At 47.6% G+C, this 24753-nt stretch overlaps 1 protein-coding gene across 4 annotated transcripts; it reads left to right on the forward strand.

Moving 5' to 3' along the window:
- The first annotated feature begins 3401 nt into the window (after nucleotides 1-3401).
- On the forward strand, nucleotides 3402-23080 carry ZNF384 (zinc finger protein 384). Of its 4 annotated transcripts, XM_074157400.1 has the most exons (10): nucleotides 3402-3454; nucleotides 6164-6230; nucleotides 6383-6623; nucleotides 6972-7302; nucleotides 12148-12225; nucleotides 19624-19848; nucleotides 20501-20683; nucleotides 21513-21591; nucleotides 22480-22638; nucleotides 22805-23080. In XM_074157400.1, the coding sequence occupies exons 1-10, from the start codon at nucleotides 3402-3404 to the stop codon at nucleotides 23078-23080; spliced, it is 1692 nt and encodes a 563-aa protein (XP_074013501.1). The 4 variants fall into 4 exon arrangements, with proteins under 4 accessions (XP_074013501.1, XP_074013509.1, XP_074013520.1 ...); XM_074157408.1 differs by lacking the exon at nucleotides 12148-12225; XM_074157391.1 differs by lacking the exons at nucleotides 3402-3454; nucleotides 12148-12225 and adding an exon at nucleotides 5739-5993.
- Nucleotides 23081-24753: the final 1673 nt, after the last annotated feature.

The following is a 24753-nucleotide window of genomic DNA, read 5'->3' on the forward strand; positions in this document are numbered from 1 at the left end:
TACTCACGCTGGCTCTGAAAAGCTGTTCCAGCATGCCAAGCTGGCAGAAAACTCATGCAACAATTAAAAAAAAAAAAAGCCCAACAAAAACAACACAACAAAAAAAAGATTTCTCCTCAGTCCGAGTACTGAAACAGCTCAGCCAAATGCCCAGTGAGCAACACCACAGGTGAGGAAGGAACCCAACCTGACCTAGGAGGTGGGTCCGGTGCCAAAATTAGCCCTGCTAGGAGCAGTGGAATGAAGTAGATGGTCTCTAAAAGTCTCTTTCCACCTAAATTTTAAGAGTCTAAGACAGAGCAGACCGGCAACAGCCAGCTTGTCTTGGTGATCTCGTGGGGTATCTCCAGTTTGGTGTAGGGGCCATCAGCCAGCCTGGCTTAGCAATCCTGTGTCGTCTTCTCTGGGAACAGCCTCATGCTTTCTCCTGCAGCATCGCTCAAGGCTGGAGGGACTGCCTGCTGCTCCGAGCACAGTCGCTCAGGCTGCGCAGCAAGGCAGCCGGTAGTGCCAGCACAGGGGAGACAGCGGGGAAACTGCCAGCCACAACTTTGGTGGGTTGAATCCACAAAACCGAATTCTCAATGAGCAAGGACGTGCTGCAGCCCTCCCTGGGGTCAGGTTGTGAACAGTTACAAATAAATTAAAAAAAATAAAATAAAATTAACATTCGGGTGTAGTTACATCCAGCCTGTGACTGTGGAAAGAGGCTCACCTTGCTCCCCTCCACACTGGCCCTCACTCTCCTCTTTTCCACAGCATTAATGCGAACGGGGTGGTCCGGTTTGCCAACCTGGCTAGAAAACCGTCTTGCTGAAAGCCCTTTCTTTGCTGAAAGCCCTTTCTGCAGGCTTGGTGTGACAACCACGTTTAGCGTTGGGCCGGGGAAGCAGCAGGGCCGGCGAAGCAGCAGGGCCGGCAGAGGCAAAGGGGCAGGCAGGGATGGCCTGGGGCGATGGCGGCCAGCCTTCGGGGTCAGCTCGTCTCCACCTGCCACGCTGCCCCGTCTCCCCGGGCTGGCGGGTCCGCCCCAGCGGCTCCCTCCCGCCAGCCCCGGCGCCAGAGCCACCGGAGCCAGTAGGGAGCCGGGCCAGGGTGAAGCCGGCACTCTCTGCCAGCTCGGCAGGCCGAAGCGGCTCGGGCTTGCCCGGGGCGGGAAGGCGGCGGGGCAGGAGGCGCAGGCCGGGTGGCCACACCCTCACACCCGGTCACCAGCACCCGCCGGCCGGTAGCCGAAGGCAGCAGGGCCGGGTCCGTGAGGCGCAGAGGAGGCGGTGGCCGTGGCAGAATTATTCATGAGGGCTCATGAATATTCATCAGGGCGGCTGTGTCTCTCTCTCTCTCTCTCTCCCCCCCCCCCCCCCGCACCGCGCACGTCACGCCGGGAAGGCCGCCTCGGCCGGAAGCGGGCTGGCGGCCGGGCTCGGGGACGCCGCGCGCCCGCCCCCGCCCAGCACAGCCACTTCCGCCCTTCCTCCAGCCCGGGCTCCCCCGCGCGCCGGCACCCCGCACTTCCGGTAAGCACGCGCCCGCCTCTGCCCCCTGCCACCGCCGCCGACCGGTCCCCGCTCTCAGCCCGGCCCGGCCGCGGCGACCCCGCGGAGGGGAAACCTGCCCTGGGCCGGCGGCTGCTGCCGCTCCGCCTCTTTTTCAAGCGAAGCCTCCGATGACGCCGTTCCGCTCCGCTCGGCGCCCCGGAAGAGCTGAGGCGCGCTCCGCCCCTTGATCCGGAAGCGACTCGCCGCTCCTCTTTCCGGTGAGGAGGCCGCTGCCGCCGCCGGAGTCGGGGTCGGGGTCGCCGCTGGGGGGTGGTGCCCGGTAATCCACCGGTAGCGGGTGGGGGGGCGGGGGGGACCCGGGGCCGCGGGACTTCCGGGACCGGAGCGATCCGGAAGCGGAAACGGAGGGGGGGCTGTCTGTCTGTCTGCTCGCCCGCCCGCCCGTCTCTCCGTCCCGCTGTTGGGTGCGGAGCGCGCCGCGGGGTGGGGGGGTGCTCCGCCGCCGGCGGGGAGCCGCGCTGCGGGGCCGGCCCCGTCCCGTCCCCGCGGGGGGCGACCGGGCGGCGCGCCCCGTCCTCGGCCGCCGCCACCGTGTGCGCGCGGGGCCCCGCGGGGGGAGGTGGGTCCGGGCCCCCCGTCCCGTCCCGGCCGGCCCCCGCGAGGAGCGCCCTCCCCCGCCCATGGCCGCTCCCCCGGGGGCTGGAGGCGACTGGCGGGTCCGGGGGCCCCGCGTTGCGCCACCCGCTGTCATGGGGGGCCCCGGGCGCCCCCGTAACCCTGGCGGTTTGTTTGCAGAGACGGCCCTGGAAGGAGGAGAGATGCAAGAGGAGGGAGAGTGAGAGGGGTAAGGAGCTCCCGGAGCTGCGTGAGTCACCCCGTGCCCCGCCGGGGGCTCCCGCTGGCCACACCACACCGGGGGTGGGGAGGACACATGGACGGGACGGGGTGGGCCGCAGGTCCCGGCGTTGGGGGGCTTGAAGTGGTGCGGGAGAGGGGATTGACTGCCTGGGAGGAGCTGAGGCACAGGATATGTCCCCTGCCAGGCACCTGTTCCGACGGAGGCTCCGTCGGTTGGGTTGGAGGCTACGCTTGTGTCGGGGAATGGCACCAAAGTTGTTCTAGCTCTGGTGCATGGGTTTGGGATTCAGGACTTTGGCCAGCATGTTTGGGGTATTCCTGATGTGCATCCAGATGTGCTTGTCCTAAAGATGTAGCGGCGCTTGAACTTTTCGGTGCTTATGAGCTTCGTGGGGGCATTTTTGAATTTGATCTAATAGCCTGCGTGGCCTTCAGCATCCTTAGTATTTTACACCAATTAAGCCTCAGAGCTTCTCATTACTGAACAAAGATCTTGAGCAGACATAAAATGACGTTGTAAATCATTCCCGAATACCATATTCAGGGCCTTTTGTCAACTGAAAACTCTACACCGAATAGAAAATAAAAACTAAATATCTGGAGAATAAAGAAAACGATATGAAAAGTCAACCTGTAAATACCTGCGTATCCAACCTTGATTGTGCCTTCCAGAAACACAGCCTCTACCTCACCGTATACTTGCACGTGCTTTTATCTGTTTAAGATTAAAGTGGTGACCTGCAAAGAAGTATAAGTCCAGCACGTTAAGTATGTGATTCTGTGAAGTACTCTGAGATATAAACTCCAGATTCCTTGTCCCTTGTGAGTTCTCTGGTTCACTCGGTTGTTTATTTGGTGTATGTACATTTGTGGTCTGTACATAGAAGGTGTTTTTGGTTTATATCAGGAGGGTACGTTGACATCTGTCTGATACTAGACTGGTGAATAGGAAGAAGGTCCCATCTCTGGCCTGTTTGTGGAAGCTGGGATGATGAAGGCACTGCAGTGGGAACGTGCTGTGGTACAGGGTTGAAGCTCCAGCCCATGTCTGGTAGTTATAGAGCAATTGGAAGGGTTACGTGCAGAGTTCTGGTAAAGTAAGTGTGAGCAGCATTAAAGTTGGGGCTGCAAATAGGGGTGCATGTTTTCAAAATATCCTTTAGCCTAAAAGTGGGGTAGGGGAGGGACAGCTGGGGGTATTAGGGCAGTACGTTGGTGGAGGAGTCTTATCTTTGTTTTCTGCCTTTGGAAGACTGGCTTGCTAGTGAGATTGCATGAAAGCTTCAACTCTTACACCATTTTTCCTTTTCCTCCACATTCTTATAACTTCATCACACTGCAACCTTTCAAGCCAAAAGTTTTGAGGCCTGATACCTGCTCAAGCGTGAAGACTTTTGAGTAGGGAGGGGGATTCTAAGAGAGTTTAACATAAACAGCATAGTCATCTTTTGAGAATCAGTTAGAGCTTTATTTTGACTCGCACACTTTGTAAACTGAGCAAACAAAAGTTAGATGCTCTGTGAAGTTCAGGTTAGGGGGCTAGATGAAGACAGGCTGCCACTGAGTGCCTGTGTTAGTCTGGATTTTAGAATCTGGAAACGGAGTCGCCTTTCATAACTTGTATTCTTTAAATAAGAAAGCTGTTGTGAGTTTTTTGTTTAAATTGGCATCTTTCTGTTTAACTCCTGAAGTCCGCAGCTGAATCCAAGGGAGTCTTGGACAATTGCAAACTTTATTTGGAAAATGCATCTGATTATTATAGGAGACTCTGTTTTTACAGAATCAGGTTCACTTTGATGTTTTTGATGTGGAAGCTAAGCAAATAAGGGCTTATTTATAAACAAAAACAAACAAAAAAAAACCCCAAAACCCCAACTTGACATTCCAAACAAAAACCCCCTCTTGATTCAGACAGTGCTCAATTGCCAAGAATGCGTTATCTCTTCACATGTGCCCATCCTGTGAAAGAAAAAAAAGTCATGTAATTAGGCATTACATACATAGGGCCTTGCTGTGGGCAGTGTACTTAATTAATTTGGCTCAGAAAAGAAAGCAGAGGAAGGAAGGTAAAAGTCTTGCCCCATCAGATTCTGATTGAATCACAGCAATGTAAATCCAGAGTAATTCAGTCAGGCAGCTGGCAGTCTGACTGCATGCCACCGTTGCAAGGTAAATAATTCATCCTTAAGTGTGTTTATTGGTTGATTTGGAGTGAGTGAGTGAGGCAGGAATACTTGGCTTCGCTGTTGCGTGAGCAATTCATAAAAACAAAATTATCAGGTAATTTGGTTCATTTAAATACTGCTTCTCTACATAGAGGAAAATTATCTTTGCATTTTGGCTCACACGCAGCAATTCCACATGTATTTATTCTGCCCTAATATACTTCTGGAAAGTAAGTGTTTCATGCTACTCGGGGCATGCTCCTCAGCTTATCTGATGATTGAGATAGGCCCTTCAGAAACAGTATTTACTTATTAATTAGACTACTGCCACATCATAACAGAAATAGGAGTGGGACAATTTGCAGGTAGCTGCCTGAGAAACCTACAGTGCTTGCTTTCTCTAAGCAGCTTGCTCTGCCAAATGTTCTCTGAGCATAGGTTTTACCACATGTATTTTACCACTAGTTTTGCAGTATTTGTTCAGGAATGGGTGCACCTTCTGCTTCACGAAATATTCTTTTGTGAATTTCTTTAGTTTTTGAATAGTGCTTTCACGAGTGTAACAAACTGTCCATTAATGCTATTCCACAGAGGAGTGTAAGGATCAGGATGGAAAGGGCTTCTTCAGCCGGGTGATCCTTAAGAGATTACCGCCCCTGTCTTCAGAGGGCTATCTACTGGTGTCTAACTGGTCCTCTGACTGCATGAAGTGTTGAAATGGAGCAGTGGGCACTTGCCTGGGGACAGAGATCTCCAGAATCTTGTCCCTTAGATGGGAATGAAATGGGCAATAGAGAGCCGTGACATGATCTCACTTGGAAATCAGGAGCAGGGTAGTCAGATTGTTTTCCTGCTGCCTAGTCTCATTGGGTGAGAGAAGAGGATCTTATCTGTCAGGAATATTGAGTGATATTTCCGTGTTTCTTCCGAGAGTGGGGCTGGGGTGGGCAGAGCAGTGGGCAGCAGGAAGTTAGGAGCCCTAAGTTTGACTTCTTGGTCTGCTGTGGCTGTCTGTTATCTTGGGCAAGTCTGTTTCCCTCTTTCTGCCTGTCTTTCTTCCTGTGTAACACAATGCTCATGTCCCCTTGCTGCATCTGGGTCCTTAGTGTTGAGCTGGGGTGGAGGGACAGGCAGGGTCCAAAACTGTCACTGCTTGTGGGGTCAGACTGTCTGTGACAGTGAAAAATGATTTTCAGCTGTATTTGCCTGGTTGCAGATGCACAGACTTCGTCATTTATGCCATGTAATGGGGTGGTTGATAATTGGGGAATTTTGGAGGTGTTCTGGGTTTGTAGTCAGTGGGTTTTTTTTGTTTGGTTTTTTTTTTTTTTTTTTTTTTTTTGCATGGAGGACTATTGGGCAAGAGACATTTGAGATGGACCCAAGCCTGTGGGAGTAGCAGACACCTTTTTCCCCTGAAAATAATTTTTGGATTTGGGCAGATAACTCAAAGTGGGGAGAAGTTGCTCAAGTAAGAAAGGGGAGATTAAGGAACTGTCACAGCATTAGACTGAGTCAGTTCCATGTTGGAGTCTCTTTGGGTTTAATGTTCTTTCTGTATGTGTCTGTCTGTCTGTCTGTCTTCCTTCTCCTCCATTCCTCTTCCCTTCCCCCTTCCTCTTCCCCCCTGTGCCCAGCTAGGATGGAAGAATCTCATTTCAACTCCTCCCCGTACTTCTGGCCAGCAGTGCCCACCGTCTCGGGACAGGTAAGATCTTTGTCTTCCAACCTATTACGCTGGTCTTGCTTCCTATTAGAAGTTAGTGCATGAAAAGTGTTTCTGTTGCAATTTTTGCTCAGACAGCTGCTGTGAGAAGCTGTGCCAGGGTATTCTAAAAGCTTTTTTTCCCACCTGTTTAGATTGAGAACACCATGTTTATTAACAAGATGAAGGAGCAGCTATTGCCCACAGAGAAGGGCTGCAGCCTGGCTCCCCCCCACTATCCTGCCTTGCTGACAGTACCCACTTCTGTCGCCCTACCCGCTGGTATCTCCATGGACTCGGACACCAAACCAGAGCAGCTGACACCACACAGCCAAGCCCCTGTGACTCAGAACATCACCGTGGTACCCGTGCAGTCTGCTGGGCTCATGACAGCAGGTAGCGGACTCCAAAGACTTCAGCAGCATATGAAGGGAGACTCTGGGATGGGAGGACAGGGGGTCCCAGAGAATCCTTTTCAGGCTGTAGATTATTCCTACCCTTACTGATGGTGTGGACTGCCTTGGCATGGTTTCACTGTAAATCTCTAGGTGTTCCATACATCTACCCTCTTTATGGAAGTTTGACTTCCATCAGTGAAGACTGGGAATGTGTTGGGGAGGGAGCTACTCTTCTGTTTGGGTTGTAGTCACAAGTAGGTGTATAAAGCTCACTTCTGTGGGATAAGGAGGTTGGATGTAATTAGAGATGTAGTAACTGACTTCCTCCATCTTTCTTTGTTTGCAGGTCCTGGTCTGGTGATAACTTCCCCATCAGGTTCCCTGGTGACCACAGCCTCCTCTGCCCAAACCTTTCCCATCTCAGCTCCCATGATTGTCTCTGCATTACCCCCTGGCTCCCAGGCAGCCCTCCAGGTGGTTCCTGACCTGTCCAAGAAAGGGACAACCACCCTCTCTGAAGGTGGTGGGGGTGGCGGGGGTGGGGGAGTTGCCCCCAAACCGCCCCGGGGCCGGAAGAAGAAACGATTGCAGGAGTCAGGGCTGCCAGAGATGAGCGACCCCTTTGTGCTGTCAAACGAGGATGATGAGGACCAGCACAAGGATGGCAAGACATACAGGTGGGGAGCGGGGTTAAACCTTGACTGTAACATTGCATGGGGATGGGGGTGGGGGTGTCCTTAGCCCTTCAGAGGGTTGCATGGGGAAGAAGAGATCTCTGCCTTTTCCCTGTAGAGTCCCTGAGTAGAGAATCTTTCAGCTGCAGAAAGAGTTGAGTTTTCTGTCTAATCAGGAGTGTTTGCAAGCTGGTGAGTTGACCCAAAACTAAGGATCTCCTTCTTAGTGGACAAACTTGATTTCCTGAAAATACAGATGTTAATGTTGCTGGGTTAGTTAATGACCAGGATGTTATGGAGGCTGAACCATATCCTTGATTCCACAGCCGGGTAGTATGGCTGGTGTACTGCAGGATGCAGTACTGTCTGGTGCAGCTGGAGCACTTCTGGTGTAGCTGAGAGCCCTAGTGTGCCCAGGTGCTCCTGAATTAGGACTCCAGTCTGTCCAGTGTAAAGACTACAAACTGGAGGCACGCAGAGCAGGAAGTGAACTGTGGTGGTAGTGTCTGCTCCTGTGTGCATTGCCCCTTGTGGTCTCCTATTTCAGCCTTCCCAAAAAACCAGGAAAAAAAAGTATATTTCTGAACTAGGTCTAAGAGTGTTTCTGAGCCCTAGGGGTATCAGATAAGAGGGGGAGAGTTCTGAGCTCTGAGGTTGGGTTTCTGAGCTTGGAGGGTTGTGGCTTGAGTTTACAAGTGGTGGGAAAGGGAAAGATTAACTAGGAGGGAATACTTAAACAAGAGGATAAGGAGTGTGGGTGTTTTAGAGAAGGTGGGAACTGGACGGAGCAGGAAAGTGCTAGGAAGGAATTGTGATGGTCTCTTAGTTGGGAAGCAGGAGCATGTATGGGTGATTTAGTGACAGGTGTTTCTGGGGGATGATTAAGATCAGTAAGAGGGAAAGTAGTAGCCAGATGGAAACAGAAATAGGAGATAGTCCTTAGCTCTTCTCACTTCCCTACTGTGTGCCCATGATCCTGTCTTAAACAGTTTCCCTTTAACCATCCTAGACCCTCTTTTTTTTTTGTACAAATTTAGTTATGTTTCTGGAATTCAGTCATAAAAGTATGAAGGCATCTACACAGAATCAGTGCATCCATCCCAGGCACTGTTTCATTTTTAACTATAGCATTTTGAAAATGTTTACATTTTTAAATCAATACTGTTTAAATGGGTACAAAAGCGGAGCTTGGATCAGCCTTTTTCTTCTCTTACCCAATGTCCCAGTTCTTCCACTTTGAAAATATAATCAGCGTATGGTGAAGAAGGGTGGGAGTGTTAGGTAGCTTGCTATTTGTAATCCCACCATTTATTTTGGGCTTTAGCCACAATTCCACACTACTCAAGCTGCTTACAGTCTGGGTTGCTAATTAGGTTGTTAAATATGTATTTACAGGGGACACAATTGGCAGTGAACACTAGAATTAAAGCTGAACCAAGGCTTTAATTATAGCTCCTTGTTTACTTGTAAGTTTGGAAAAAAAATGCCCAAGACCAGGTGGAGTGACTCAGCAGAAACTTTATGAACACGCATAGTCTGTGTAACAGCTCATGAAAAAGACTTTGCAGGGAAAAACGAATGAGTTTATATGTAGGAACATGTAATCAGGAAGATTTCCTGTCTTCATGTTTAATCCAAGTGTGATACCTCTGCCTCTTCCTCCAGCCTCCATCCCAAGCAGGCCTCCCTCTGAGCAGTGCTAAGGTGCAAGATAGCTAAATTGAGATTTATTGAATACCACCAAGGAGTACTTCTACCCTCCTTGGGATATTCTCTTTGGCTGATGCTTTCCATATGGAAGTTTGGAACTAAAAATAGTTGTTGAAAAAGAAAAATGCTATCTTCTCTTGGAGCTGTGGGAGAGAAAACCTTTGTGAAATACACTAAAATTGTTTCTCCGTAATATACATATGAATAGACTTGCAAGTTTAAACTTTGAGGACTCCTGGATTCCTTCTGCATTCTAGAGGATGATTTGGGTAGTTCCCGTTACTACAGCATGCAGACGTATCCTAGCTAAATTAAGACTGTGGGTGAGGTTCATCTACTCCTGCTCCCTTTTGAGGCTGGAGGAGGAGTTGCTTGTGGTATTCATATGTCTACATTTGTATGAGTTCACTGATTCTTATGGTGATACATACACTGAGGACAATCTAGTCAGATGCCTGAAAGGAGTTGTACTATATACTATTTTTTTTAATACCTAACTTCTAAAGCCTGTCAAATTTAATTATTTTTTGGTTTTAAGTTTCTTTCTGAGCTCTGTGAGCTCTCGTATCCCAAGTGCCTGGGCAGGTGGCTGATTTCCCTAATTCCTGATTCCTAGTGTATTGCTGAAGACAGAGTAAGTCCTTGAATGGGCAGCACAGCAAGGCAGACTCAGAAGGAATTGGAGCACAAAGGTGATAGACGTATTGCAGCTCATCCCGTTCTCTACTGAATGTAGAGATTCTTGCTTCAGCAAATAGCAGCTGTTTTGCTACTGTATCATCGCTAGAAGTGAATTAGTGGTCAGCTGTGAAAGTGGTGCAAGAATCTTTGCTTACTAGATTTTAATTTGTAAGAAAAGGTGTGAGGCTTTTGCTAATGATGGTGTTGCTTGCAGATCTTGGACATCTAGCCTTAGGATGAGCTTTGGTGCTTTGCTTTGTGCTATTAGAATGCTTGCACCTGCAGGGGACAGCATCTAAACCAGTCCTGTGAAGCATTTTCCTTCATGAGTAATATTGCTTCAGTCTTGTCTGGATTTGTTGTCAGCTCTTCATTAATCTTCCCTGACATCTTTGTAGAATTTGCTTTTTCCATGGAAAATGAGATCGGCATCAAGAGTCTTTATAGCAAGATGCTGGCACTGTGAAAGCATGTGGCTTCTTCTCAGTACTTTAAAAGGCGCTGAAGAGCATAACTGAAAGGTTCTGGAGAGAGTGGTATTGTTTCTTAGTACTGTTTTGGTGCCTGTACCTGTGCGCTTTTAGAATCAGTGGTGTGATGTGATCAGTGGATGACTTTGAAGTGGTTTAGCCTATCTGGGCCAGATCATAGGTTCTCCCTCTCTGACAAATGTTCTCAAAACGGTTTCTTCTTTGCAAGAGGAAGAGAGCTCGTTATAGGCATTGCTTGGTTCCAGTATTAAATTTGTAAAGGCTAGCATGAATACCAGTTTATAGTCTGGAATGGTTTTGCTAGCTGTGCTTTGAAGCATGGGACAACAACAGAAAAGCTGGAGGCCTGAGAAGGGTCTTGCCATCATACTGTAACCAACGAGGCCTCTGTTCCCCACCGCTAGTTCTGAGTTTCCTTACTTTCACTAGGTTGTGGGAACAGCGGGAGGTTTGGGAGACAATAAGCAGTTGAGAGACATAGGAAGCTTCTGAGGTAAGTCCAGTGTGAAAAAGTGCACAGAAACCTTAGAAGGCTTAGCAAGAAGCAGAGTTGAGCTGTAGAGTGTGAAGAAGCTGGATGGAGGCCCTCTTTAGTGAGGAAATTGGGGATACAAGGGAAGCCAGTTGTTTGAATACAGCAGGTGGGCATCTTCTCAGACATGTCTCGTTTTACGCCTTTTTTTCTGCCCTATACTGGATTTAGTATTGCTGTTTGGTGAACTTCCCATGGTTTTGAATAGATTTGAAATCTAATGGCTATGGCTTTCATAAGCCACATATAAAACTATGGTTAAACTTGGCTAAGTTGTAAGCTTGAAAAAAATGTGTTAAGCGTGCTTGGAGATGCTTTACAGTTTAGTAGTTGAAATATGCAAAAATTATATCCTCTTTGATGTTTCTTGAAGCTTGTGTGACTCCACGCACTGGCCCGACTGCCTATCTCCACAGAAGAGATAAGTGTGCTCTAACTTCTCTCAGTTTCTAACCCCTCTCATGAGGCTGGACTACATGTGTACTCTCTCTGCAGTGCTAAGCATCTTCTAGACTAGTGCTGAAGGGCCAAGCGTGCTTTTCCTTCAGTCACAACTGTTCCTCCTTCTGCTTCAGAAGGGAGTCTCTTGTGACCAGTGTTGACAGTAACCTCCCCCTTCTGATGGGCACAAAGGCAAGGTGCGAGAAGACACTGCTTGGTTCAAACGTCGTAGGGACGAGAATGAGATATGGGCTCAGCCTAGAGCTGGTTGTGTCTGGGAAGTCTGGAAACTTGGTAGATCAGAGATGGGAATCGGAAAGGAGGAGAGAGAAGACGACAAGAGCCTACAAACTAGGGAAGGCAGCAAAGGATGTGATGGGGAGCCTATTTGCAAGGGAGAGATGGCACAGCGATAAGCTATGAAGGGCCAAGACTGAGGGGAGGAAGAAAGAACCAGATCTTCTAGGGGCTACCCAGAATTAGCAGAACAGATGGGGACAAGAGCATGGGTTGTGGACAAATAGAAGCATGGGGGAGAGGAGACAGGTAACTGAGGGAATAAAACAGGGAAGAGCCACTGCAGTAGAGGATAGAGAGGCTGGGGCATGTGGGTAAAGAGCTTGGGCCTGGGTCTTGGTGCAGGAGAGAGGGGATTGCAACAGGCTAGAAGGCTGAGGGCAAAGGGGAAATTAATTTTGAAGTGTCAGGCAGAAAGTTCAACCACATTCCCTCCAAAGCCTAGAAATATTAAACCAAATACTTCTAAATTTTGCCATGTCTCTGATGTCAGCACAAGAATGTGCCCTCCTCTGGCAAAGAACCTCATCCCCCTCTAAGGCTAGAAAAAGGTGACAAACTACCGTTGCTATCATGTATCATCCTAGCTGCAGTGGCAGAGGTCTGTGCAATGGATCTTAAGATTGCTGATGACCAACGTGGGTGTCGGTATGATGCCACATGTTGGAATTTCTGTTTGCTTTTTTTAACAAGTAGTTCCGTGAGCAGCGGAACTAATGAAGCCTGGTTTCCAGCGGCTCTCTCCTGTGTGGATTCTCTGATGTCTAATCAAGGGTGAGCTTACTAGCCTTTCCCTCAGCAGGGGGCTCCAAGAGGGTCTCTCTTCTTTCCACAGCTGCATATTTTTATGAGACTTGTGTTGACTTTAAGATCCTTACCCCTTTTCCAGTTTTGGTTGAAATTGGCTTATGATCTCAAAACTCTAAGGAGGACAGGTGCATGTGCACATCCATATATACACATGCAGTTTGTACACATAAGCTGTGCTTTGTATATGAATGCTGTGCTTGAAGGTTAGAAAATGTCAGAATTAAGACTGACTGCATGCCTCAGGATATAATAAGGTAAAAATTTGCATTATGGTAAGTTCTTTCCCTTCTGCCAAGATGATGTAAGTGTGTGTGTATGTGCACACACACGCTCTCAGTTCATCATAGTGCCAAGCAGAAGGAATTAACAGTAACGGTTCTGCAGTCATGAGTTTTAATTTTGGCACATGTTACTTGCATCTCAATGGAATGAGTGTGTGCGAGGGAGTGAGGGGGGCAGTTACAGTTTCAACTGGGGAGAGAGAACTTTGAAACTATTCTGTTGCACTTTTTATCTGTTCCCACTTTAATTTGGCCCTATTGAGTTAATGCACTTAGATGCCATGCTTCGTTATCTGATTATAGGTACTGTGTACATGACGGCCTGTCAGAGTGTCTTGCATGTTTACTCAGAAAACCTGAAAGGAGTGTTTTACAAAAAAAAAAAAGAGAGGTATATTTTGACCTGGAGTTGCAGAATTGAGAAGGATGATTTGGGGAAAGCATTTTACTGCTAGTCTGAAGAATTGTAGATGACGCTTGCCTCTGCCGCAGATTTGCTATGGTATCCTACAGCCCATGTGGTTCAGACCTGCAGATTATCTTCCCTTGAAGCATGTGCAAGTATGAGTTAGGTCTAGTCTTCAGTGGATTTGCATTTTCCACATTCTAAAAATGACCACAGACAGTTATCCTGAAATAATTAGCATTTGGTGTTCCCAAAACAGTAATCTTTTCTCAAGTATCATTGAATAGTTCTCTGTTACGCGTCAGACCCTGTTTTGCTTTGCAGAAGCATTGCACCACATAGGTGTAGCATAGAAATCTATAGTAGCTGTGATTTGAATGTATACGATACAAATTTTCCTTTAAAGGGAAAAAAGTGGTCACAGGTATCAGTTTGGTCACCCGGAATTACTGGGTATGTCTGTCTTACTGTGTTTCGCTCCTCTGTCTTTTGTTACTCCCTTCCCTTGGAAAAAATAAACCGGGGACATTGTGGGGATAGCTGAGTACTTACAGAGCGCTGATACTTCTGTGATGGGTAGAGCAGATGAGTGATTCTGCTTCATGAGGTTGGAATTGCATGTGGTTGACGAGGCTTGAGGCTGTACACAGAGCGGTGATGAAAAAAACTGAGCGCTTGCTTGTTAAGTATCTGTCTGTGCAACATAATAAGGATGCAGTTCTGTGGAAACAGTCAATAAGGCTGTATCAGAGCGCACCTGCATTGCGGAGCCAAATTATGGTGACATAGATGACCTTAATTCTGGCATTTCCAAATTTGCTAGTGCTTTCTCATGGGCCTTTTGTATTCTTTTAATTTTAGCTTTTGCATGTTATCACTATACTAGGAAGCCCCTTGTTATGTTTTATTGTTTTGCTGGTTTTTTTGCTAATGGTGACTGGTTGCAAAAATTCGTAGACAAGGTCTTAGGCCTGATATTGTTCAATGATTTGGAGGTCACCAGAAAGTCATAGCTGATAATTAACAGGTGGATAGCAAAAAAAAAAGAAAGAAAAGGAAACTTTCCATGGTTCTTAAACTGGAACTATTGAAACAAAATGTATTTTAGTATAGCACAATGGAAGACTTAGCCTTTTGAGTAATACTGCATGATTTCTCCAGCATCCGGGGATTGAGACCTAGGTGTTTGAACACAGTGGAAGACAATATCAGACAGAAGTGTCCTGTTGGATACTATTGAAAGTCTTTGATCTAAAGATAAGGAATATGGGGAAACAGTATCCTGGAAAGCAGTAAGACTTTGAGGAATTAAGTGACATCATATGAGCTCCCAGTGCGAGGCTGTGACAGAAATGTTGAAAGTGTAAATGCTGGAGTCATTAAAAGATGATGGGCAACTTGTGAAACATGCTGAAATACACACAATTCTGGGTCTGGTATTTTTGAAAGATCATTTGGAAAAATGGACAAAATGCAGGAATGCCCTCAAATCAGAGAACCGGACAAGTGCTGTATGGTGAGAACATTTAAAAATACTTGCTGCCTTGCCAGAAGAGTATGAGTTTCTGTCACCTTATCAAGCCACTGAGTGACTGAAGGACTGTGGAAATGAGTTGACTGAGATCTGAGTGTAGCTGATAGATTTGACAGTATATATGCCAGTGGTGTAAACTGGTAAATGGAAGCGCAGTGTTAATTTTTGAATAGGAGTTGATGCTGGGTGTAGAAGTGTGGCAGCAGAGGTACAATTCATATGCTTTCATTTGGCATCTTCATACTCACTGGGTTGATTTAGGTCTTATCTGAGTTTTCTAGCTGTGTATCTGAGATGTTAGTTCTGTCTCCTTTCCCTCACCTCTGACAAAATATTAGCAAGAAAATATTTAACTTCAGCTTTAAAAAAAAAAGGGGGAGGGAATGCAAGGGTTAAATTAGAATTTATCATGAACTGTGCATCCATTATTACGCTATGCTTGCATTAGTTACTTCATTAACTCTGCATTGCAAGGACAGTACATTTCTTTCCTTGCTAAATGAACTGCTGACTCTGACAACCTAAACTTACTCGTCATCTAGTTTAACTTCAGACCTTCCTGATTTGATTTTTTTTTTTTTTTTTAACTTGTGGTCCAACTTGTATTTGTAGCCTAACAGAAGGAGCAAGGGCTCAATTAACTTATAACACTAACCTCAGTAGACGCTAGGAATTTGAATTCTTAAAGCCATGTAAAAACTTACGTAGTTTTCACAACTGTGATACTGATTAATTAAGCACTTGATTGAAAAATGCTGTTAATCCATGTTAGGCAAATTTTACTATGAGCTGGTAGTTCACATGGTATTTTATCTCATAACAGCATCTGATGAATGAGGCGGAACATTCCATGAAAAGTGGAAAAAAAATATGGCATGCTGTGCCACAGAGTTGTAGTTGCTATAAGCATCATTTTGTTTATGACTCATCGTGATGACTTTCATATGGGAGCAGAATTAGAATTGTACATCCACCTTTTACTGGCATTTCATGATTTTTGAGGGTGTTTCTGTCTAACATGAACATTCTCTGAATGTCTCACTTTATTTCCCTATAAAAAGAAAGGATTATAAACATTGAAAGAGGTTACTTTTGATCTCTGGCATATGGCTGGGTACTAAATTAACTATTTATATGAAGAGATACACCCCTGTGTTATTAAGAATATGCTCTCCTAGGCTGTCTAAATTTGCAGAGCCATAACAAGCAGCTTTAGGGATGTTGTGTCATGCTGTCGATGGGAATGCTGCAGTCATTTCTGTTACTTGCTGTCAGAAAGAATACAGTGGAAGTAGTGGTAGTTTAGAATCACAGTGGGGAGAAAAGATTAAAAATGGATATTAAACAGAGGGGGAAAAATCAAATTATTTCATGTATTGTTTTTTTCATGCTTAGCCAGGAGCACTCCCAACTTTTCCTCTCCCCAGCCAGGAGAATTTCACTGAAGTAGAATACTGAAACACTGCTAGTGTCAGATGCGATGTTCTCAACCTACCACATCATTATCCATATAGATTTAACATTTTTTTTAATCCATATTTGCCCACTAGAGGGCTGATTGCATCTTCTCCTTTAATATTTGATGTTGTCTGAGGCAGAATGCAAAGCCCTTAATTAAATGGATCATTTGTTCCCTTGAAAAAGCCTGATACCACACAATACAAAACTGTCTGAAATGCAGCTTTCTGCTGTATTCCAGGGCTTTTTTTAACTCATAAGGCTCATGAATTTGTTAATGCTACATAACATTCTTGCCCTCTGAGGGCTGATGCTAATTAGATGATTGGAAAATGAGTCCTTGCAAGACTTTCTTTTTAAATGTTGTTTGAAAAACAATACTGGAATGTTTACAGCTGCTAAATTCAGACAAGAGGTGTTTGTGGGTTTTTTTGGGGGGAGTGTTTTTGCTAACAGTCAGATTTATCTTCCATTTTTATGCAAGTGCTGAAGAGGTTTTGAAATACCTTCTTTATAATTTTAGTTTGAAAATGGAAAAGGGCATTCAATCTGTTTCTCTTCATTAAAGTTTATTCTAGGGAATTTCTGACCTTAAGGCAGATACCTGACAAATCAAACAAGTAAAGGAAAGGATGCACAGAAGTTATGGAAAATAAAGTGGATGGCTTTATGGCACTACAGATTTAGTGCATGGGACTACTTAGACTTGATGACTTAGTAAAGTTCATGAATTTTTTAGAACAGACTGCTTAAAATATAGTCATGTGTACAGCACAGAAGAGATTAGTGTCCAGCACTATATTTAGGCTAGACCAAAACTTTTAGAAAGGTATTCCTCTCAGAAAGGTAGCTCGATTCTCAAAATATTGATTGTAGGGGCCAAGTGATTGAGACCATACTATAGCCTCCAAGCATTGTTCCAAAGATGCGTTATTCTCATGGTTGGAAAGATCCTGTTTCCTCTTGGATTTTTTAACTTCTGCTGTCAGCTATTGTTTTTAATTATACCTTTCTTGGCTCATTAAACAAGCCCCTAGTAATTGATATTTTTCTCCCTACATAATTTATATGGGTATTGACCAAGCTATCTTTTAAGCTTTCCTCTGAACCTAGATAGACTGGGTTCAGTGAATCTTTACTGTGAAGCTGATTTTCCACATGCCATCCTTTACGTTTGCTAAACCTGTCTTGAGTTTTCTCATAATTGTTGACTACCTAGACTTCAGAATTAGACATACTATTGCAAGAATAGTAGCAGCATTCCTCTTTACCAAAATGATACCTGCTATTCCCCTTTGTTAGCCATATTAGCACAGCATCGCACTGGGAGCTCGTTCTCAGTTGAACGGTTCCTTATCAGAGAACTGATATTGTGGAACAGAGTTCAGCTGAGAGTAATGGAAGTGAGCATCTGTTGAGAAGGAGCTTGGTAAAAGTTACGCATGAGATTATGCCATGATTGCTTGCATTAGCGACTTGGCGACTCAGAGGTATTTTTCAATTCAGTATTCACCTCAAAGTTCTTTCTAGCATTGCTGCTTTCAAGGATATAATCCTCATCCTGCAGGTATGACTTGGCAACTGTGAAATGCATATGCCGTATTCAAGTCTAGCTTAAAACATTTCAGAAAGTTTGGAAGAAACTGCACAAGTGTTTGGAGATTGTGTGGTTTATAAACCAAGAGCTATGTTTATATAAGATGATTCTGATGTTCCTTTTTATTCCTGGTATCTCTAATAGATCTAGGGATAAACAGCCAAATTGCTTCTCTTTGTTGACTCCAGAAGGGACTGTTGTGTGTGTGAGGGGGGATTTATGTAAGGATCGTTGGCTTGCGTGTTCTGTTAGGGTTTGCAATTAAAGTGGATTAAAAGAAAGATGAAGGTAGGAAACATGGGAACAACTGTTAGAGATGATAGTGAATGTAAAAGAACAGTGATGGAGAGGGAAAAAATGTTATGGCAGGTGTGTGGTAGAGTGCTTGCCAGGGAGGCCTTGCTTTTAGTTAAATAGTTTAAAATAAAACTGTGGCTTGGAAGGGCCTGTGGAAGTTAAGGTAGCTGCTAGATAAATATTGCCTACATTACATAAGCTAATCAGACTGCACACTGTATAAAGCTTCTGGTTCCAAAGTCAATAGTCACAATAGTGGATGGAATGAAGTATCCTCTTGGGAGGAGATAGATATGGGGAAGAGCAGGGTCAACTCTGTGGCTTGTAATACCTGCACAGACTTTTGTCACTGAGCAGTTTTGTAAACACTTAAAGAAATTCCCAGACAAAAATATAAATCAACCTGCTATGAAGTTTGAATTCATGTTAGCCAGACTTATAGGTGGCATTTTTTCTCTTAATTGTGACCTTGGAAGTTCCAAGTGCAGGTTCAGTTTTGTCTCGTTTAACTGAAAAGTCTGCAAATGGAAAAATTAAGTTCAGAGAAACCTTAACTCTGCCCCTTGATTGGCATGTGTTTAAAAAAAAAAAATCCAAAAAACCCCTCCAGTAACTTCTATGCACCCTTTATCCCTCTGTCAAATTATCAACCACAAAAGCTTTTACCATCTTGAATTGTATAACAGTGCAAGCTTCTCTTAACAGCCTGGTGTCATGATGGAGGAACAGTTTTTAACAGCAGCATCCACATCCATAGCAGATAGATGCCAACTGCTTCTTCCTGTTCAAAAGAGTCCGTGTGTTATCAAATACGTTTCTGATCATTATGGGAACAGATGGGTCCAAACTCCCAGACAAAACATTTTGCATCACATCAATAAGGTAGAAATGATGAAAGCCCGTTAGACCAGTGAAATAGCACTTTTGATATCCAGAGTATCTTTATGAGACCCACTAGGAAAGGAGCAGTGTTGTTATTTTCAGCATTTTTTTATTCTAAATACTTGAGTATCTTCTCCAAAAATGGGAGCAGAGTTAAGTGGGTTTGGTCATAACTGCTTTTGCAGACTTTGCAGTACATGGAATTAGCTTTTATTGTGAAGATGAACCTTAGTCTGGGATTTTGAGGTTTTCCAACTTTTCTTTTACTGAAATAAATTATAGATGAACAAAGTAGGTTTTTGTCTGGGAATTGTTATTCCTGTCTCCTTCAGATTGCTGTTGGAAAATTTTGAAAGTGCTGCCCTGTCTCCCTTGTAAGCCTAATCATAGAACAGTTTGGGTTGGAAGGGACCTTTAAAGGTCATCTAGTCCAACCCCCCTGCAATGAGCAGGGACATCTTCAACTAGATCAGGTTGCTCAGAGCCTCATCCAAGCTGACCTTGAACGTTTCTAGTGATGGGGCATCTACCAGTGTTCCAGTGTTTCACCACCTTCATTGTAAAAAGTTTCTTCCTTCTATGTAGTCTAAATCTACCCTCTTTTAGTTTAAACCCATTTTCCCTTGTTTTGACCCCTTAGATTCTTCCAAGACCTTTGCTTTTCCGGCTGCAAGGAATCATTTGGTTTCTTCTGCCAGTTCCTGGCTTAAGTTTGTCCCCCTGGGACTGGAGTACTCGCAGCCGAGCACAGTGCCCAGGGTGAAACCTCCCCAGAACCACGTAGCGAGAAAATGTCCCTTCTTCACTTGTTGTGGAAGGCCCTATCCAGTTAGGCTTGGTACATATTGGGGCTCTGTCGTATTGGGGCACCGTGTGACACTGTCTCTTCCCCTCATCCCGGTCCCAGGTGCCGGATGTGTTCGCTGACCTTCTACTCCAAGTCGGAGATGCAGATCCACTCCAAGTCCCACACGGAGACAAAGCCACACAAGTGTCCTCACTGCTCCAAGAGCTTCGCCAACAGCTCCTACCTGGCCCAGCACATTCGCATCCACTCAGGGGCCAAGCCCTACACGTGCAGCTACTGCCAGAAGGCCTTCCGCCAGCTCTCCCACCTGCAGCAGCACACACGGTAAGGGCCAGAGGAGGCTGGGCGCCCTCCGCACTGCATGTTGCCGTCACCCCAGCATGCTGTGAGCACCCTCAGCGGGCGACTGCCTGGGGAGACCTTGCTGTTTTCCGCAGGCCGGTCGGGTCTTGTACACGATAAGCCGGCAGTAGTGGTATCCGACACGTGAGACTTGTCACTTGCTGTGAGGGGCTGGGTGTGCACAGAGGCTTAGCGCTGCTCACCCTAAGGGGCGTCTGCAACGGAGTGACGCTTTCTGACAGAAGGTAGGGCTGGTTGTGTCAGAGTGAGAGTAGAGTGGGCGTAGGAGGACTGTTCCCTGTCACCCCAGCGTAGTTCTGCTAAACGTCTCAGTCCAGGCTTGCAGCCCCCCTGCTGTTTCAGCTGTAGGCTTCCCACACACAGCTCTGCCAATGCCCCTCAGTCCAAACTCTATAGTTCCTCTCTCTGGATCCTCCCCCGGTGCGGACAGACCATGGTCTCTTGAATCCAAGGGGAGCACGGTTTGAGACCGAGCAAGCTCATGCTGTGTTTGGAGTTCCTCCATGTAGCAGATAGCGTGGTGCTGTCCCACCCCCTTTGTGCCCTCATTCCATCAGCACTAGCCAGATGGCGGTCGTGTCCAACTGCTGCTGCTCCTCCTCCTCTTCGGCAGGATCCACTCCAAGCTCCACACGGCGATTGTCAAGCCGCACAAGTGTCCTCACTGCTCCAAGAGCTTCGCCAACACATCCTACCTGGCCCAGCACCTCCGCATCCACTCGGGGGCCAAGCCCTACACCTGCCGCTACTGCCAGAAGGCCTTCCGCCAGCTCTCCCACCTGCAGCAGCACACACGGTAAGGGCCAGAGGAGGCTGGGGGCCTGGCCCTGGCCCCCCCGCGCTGCCGGCATGCACCTGTGGAGCACGCGCGCCAAGCATGCGGGGGGCGGGCGGGGAACGCGGCCGGCTGCACCCACAGAAGGAGGTGACCCACCAGAGTGGACGGAGTGGAGGCTGCGCAGGAGACACTGACCACGTCAGGGCTGAGGTGGGCACATGCTGTCCCTGGGGATCCTTGGTCTTGCACCGCGGGGGGCACAGAGAGAGAGAGCGATAGAGAGAGAGGCATTGGCCATAGGGGATCCCAGCCTGGCACCACGGGGGTTGGACTGAGTGTGTGGAAGCTTCTCCTGGCATTGCAGGGGGACAGGGACAGATTAACACTGTAGGTGATCTCAGCCTGATAATGTGAAGGGAAAAGTGTTGGAGTGTCTATCCTGAGAAGGAACAGAGCTGTTTTCTTGGTACTGCGGAAGCAGGAGAACAGACTCCTCTTGGCCATAGAGAACTCCTGAGCTTGGAGCAGGGAGCCTGGACCTCCAGACCCCTTCCCAACCATTTTCAGGTGTCCCTCATGCCAAGTTGGGCACGCATTCATAAGCTCTTGCTCCTCAGTCCTAGTCACTCTCTGAAATCTGCTTGACTGCCTATCTTCTCTAACTTCTAGCTGGACACAGGAGCTGGGCAGAGCTCTCTTTGTCCAGAGAGAACAGCATCTGGAGGCAACATCATCCCCTTCCCTGCTCTCCTGAGTGGCTGTGAGATTTGATCGCAGCATCAGGCCCTGGCAGTCTGCCCTGCCTGCCTGCTCACTGCCTCCAATTTGTGCTCTTCCTCCTCAACAGTATCCACACCGGGGACCGACCCTACAAATGCGCTCACCCTGGGTGTGAAAAGGCTTTCACCCAGCTTTCCAACCTGCAGGTAAGGGACTGGGCTTGTCCTGCTCACCAGTGGTGGTGGCAAGGGCGGCTGTCAAGTGGGAGGAGAGACTACTTGCCTGTAGTGGAGGAGATGGAGAAATTGGGGCAGCTGGGAAGAGAGTGAAAGAATACAGAAAAGCTGTTGAAGCCCTGGGTGGGGGAGAGATTCCTGGCTTTTGTGGCACTAGTGACCCAAAGAAGTCTCATAAACAGTCTCAACCTGTAAAATTGTAAATTTCACTTGAAAGCGGTGAGACCTTGGTAAAGCTCCTCCCATCTGTTCTGCATAGTTTTCTAACTTAGCTGGGACAAGATTATTGCTAAATGTCACACAGAATAAAATCTGAGAATCTGGTTGGGTTTTGGTTTCTTTTACAAGAAAATGGAGGGCATAAGAGTAGGGATTTAGGAAAGCAGAGGTGGTGTGTCCTGTTGCAGTGTCCTGGAGGAGGGGAACTGTAAGGCATGCCAAATGGCAGAGCTGTAAATGCCTGCGAGCAGTTAAAGGAGATCCTGCCCTGAAGGGCAGTGACAGATGTGGGGAGCAAATGTGTAGCGAGGGAGGAGAGGAGAGAAAAGGAAAAGACTGCGAAAGAGTTGTGTGGAGACTGAGAAGATGGGGGTTGTGGAGAGTTAAGAGACTGTGCTCTTCAAATGCCTAGTATGCCCAAGAAAAAAGGGCATCTGTAAGGAAGATGTGGTGGGCTGGAGGGAGAAGCTCTGTCCCCTACACTAGGAGCCAGGTGTACCTCCGTCAGCAGACAGGGCCCTAGGGAGCTTGGGTCCTGGCTGGAAGGGGGTGTCGGAGGGAAAGCCTTCTCCAGTATTAATACTTGCTTCCTTCCCTGTGCTTGCTTTCTCCTTCCTCCACTCTGCTGCGGCCCCCCAGTCCCACAGACGGCAGCACAACAAAGACAAACCTTTCAAGTGCCACAACTGCCACCGTGCGTACACGGATGCCGCCTCGTTGGAGGTACACCTGGCTACACACACAGTGAAACACGCCAAGGTCTACACCTGCTCCATCTGCAGCCGGGCCTACACCTCGGTGAGTGTTTGCTGCCCTGGGGGGGTAGCAGAAGTGGACACACTTCCCAGGGAGTAGCTCCTTCAGGTCCAACAGGAGCAGCCCCCTGAGCTGTTGTGTCCCTCCCCATTGGCTTTGGCTTTTGTGACTGTCATCCCCTTTTCTCATGTCATTCTTCCTATTGCAGGAGACGTACCTGATGAAGCACATGCGAAAACACAACATCCCTGACCCACAGCAGCAGGTGGTTCAGGCACAAGCCCAGGCCTCTCAGCAGCAGCAGCACTTCCAGCCGCAGGGCGGGGGGGCAGCAGGGGGCCCTTCTGGAGACACTAACCAACCCAACCCTCCCCCCCAGTGCTCCTTTGACCTGACTCCTTACAAGACTTCAGAGCATCACAAGGACATCTGCCTCACTGTCAGCACCAGCGCCATCCAAGTGGAGCACCTCTCCAGCTCCTAGAGAGACCTCAACCCAGGGAGCAGAAAGCCTCTTGTGCATAGCCTGCGCCCAGGGGCACCGCTTGTTTAGCGGCCCTCCTCGTGCAACAGTCTCCGGCCTCTCCTCCTGCAACAGCCTCTTCTGGCCGTGTAACCCTGTTCATGGCAGCCCCTTGAACAACAGCCTGTCTCAAGGGGGTGCTCCTTCTGTGCAACAGCCTGCCTGGTAGGAGGATGCTTCCTTGTGCAAGAGCCCCTTTCCTGTGCCGGGATCACTTCCTCATGCAAGAGCCCCTCCTTTCAAACCCAAAGAAAGGCCCCTGTTTTGCCTTCTCTCTCACTGTAGAATGCGTATGAAGGGGGGGTGCGTGTTGAGACATGCATGGTGGATGGGATGGAGAGACGGTCCTTGTACGTACAGGGGCTCGGACACATGTTTTCAGCAGGCCACAGAAGAATGTGGCAGGGTTCACAGCTGGATGGGGTTTTTTGAGGATTTCCTTGAGTGTCTAAGAGAGAAATATCCATTCCTGTCCCTCCTGCTTGTGAAAGGGAGGAGGGGTCGCTTGTCCTGCCCCAAGGACTGGATGGGAGAAACCTCCTTCTCCCCAGTGGAAGGTGAGACCAGTGGCAGGGCGAGGGGGGAGAGGCGAGGCATGTTCTCTGGGCCGGACAGGTGCCTACACTGCCCGAGGGCTGTGGAGTATTGCACTCTTTCTCCTCCCTTGGTGGAGAGCAATAGAGAGGAGTCTGTCTGAACTGGCCGCTGCCTCTCTCTCCCAGCTGTCTGAGCAGCACGATGGCCGAGGCCCTGTAGGAATGTGGGTTCCTGCTCATTGCTCTTCCTGCCCGTTGTGGATGATGTCCTAGCAGCTTGTACTCCTCCTCCTCTCCCTCCTGCTCCCCCCCCGCCCACCTCCTCAGAAAAGCCTGCAGGCATCAACAACAAACCAAAAAGCAACTGGAGGGAGGGTAAGAGACTGCCAAAATAATCATCACCCTTCTCTCTACTCCCTTTCCTGAAAAGCGGAACGACAGCAGTTCTGACTCTCACGCGCCTGTCCTGCCCCCAGTTTCCCAAAGGGAAGGAGGAGGAGGAATAGACCAGTCTTTTCAAGGAGCCGGCAGGAGGCAGGGAAAGGCTAGCTTCTCCTGCTCACCTCCCGTCAGAGTGCTCTCCCAGGCTCCCTCTTGCCAAGACGGGCTGGACTCACATGGCAGTGGTGGCCTCTTCTGGACCCTGGTCATGGGAGAGAATCCCCAAAAGGTGGACAGTGGAGAGAAGGGGATGAAGATCCCCACAGAGAGACCAATCTAATGAGAAGGGGGAGCCAACAAGAATAAACTGAAGGCCCCTTGAATTTATATATATATATATATATAAATATCTATTCCCCACCCCTGGCCCGCTCTGTCCTTGCTGTAACCGTTTCTATCTCTGTGTTTATAAAACGCATTATCCTGGCGAATTTTTATTTTCACTCTTCGTTTGTTTTTCCCTTTCTCTTCGTCTTCGATTCTCCTTCCCCCCCCGCCCCCTTTTTTTTTTTTTTTTTTTTTGGTCCACATGACTACTAGTCTTGTGTGTCACTTGTTAGTTTCTTTGGATCATGGAGGCTGACTCGGAAGAGAATGAGAAGGCAAGGGAAAAAGCATGTGTTGGGATTTAAAATCAATCACCCACCCAAAGCCTAT

The sequence above is a fragment of the Numenius arquata genome, chromosome 1, assembly GCF_964106895.1.
Source record: "Numenius arquata chromosome 1, bNumArq3.hap1.1, whole genome shotgun sequence".
Classification (NCBI taxonomy): domain Eukaryota; kingdom Metazoa; phylum Chordata; class Aves; order Charadriiformes; family Scolopacidae; genus Numenius; species Numenius arquata.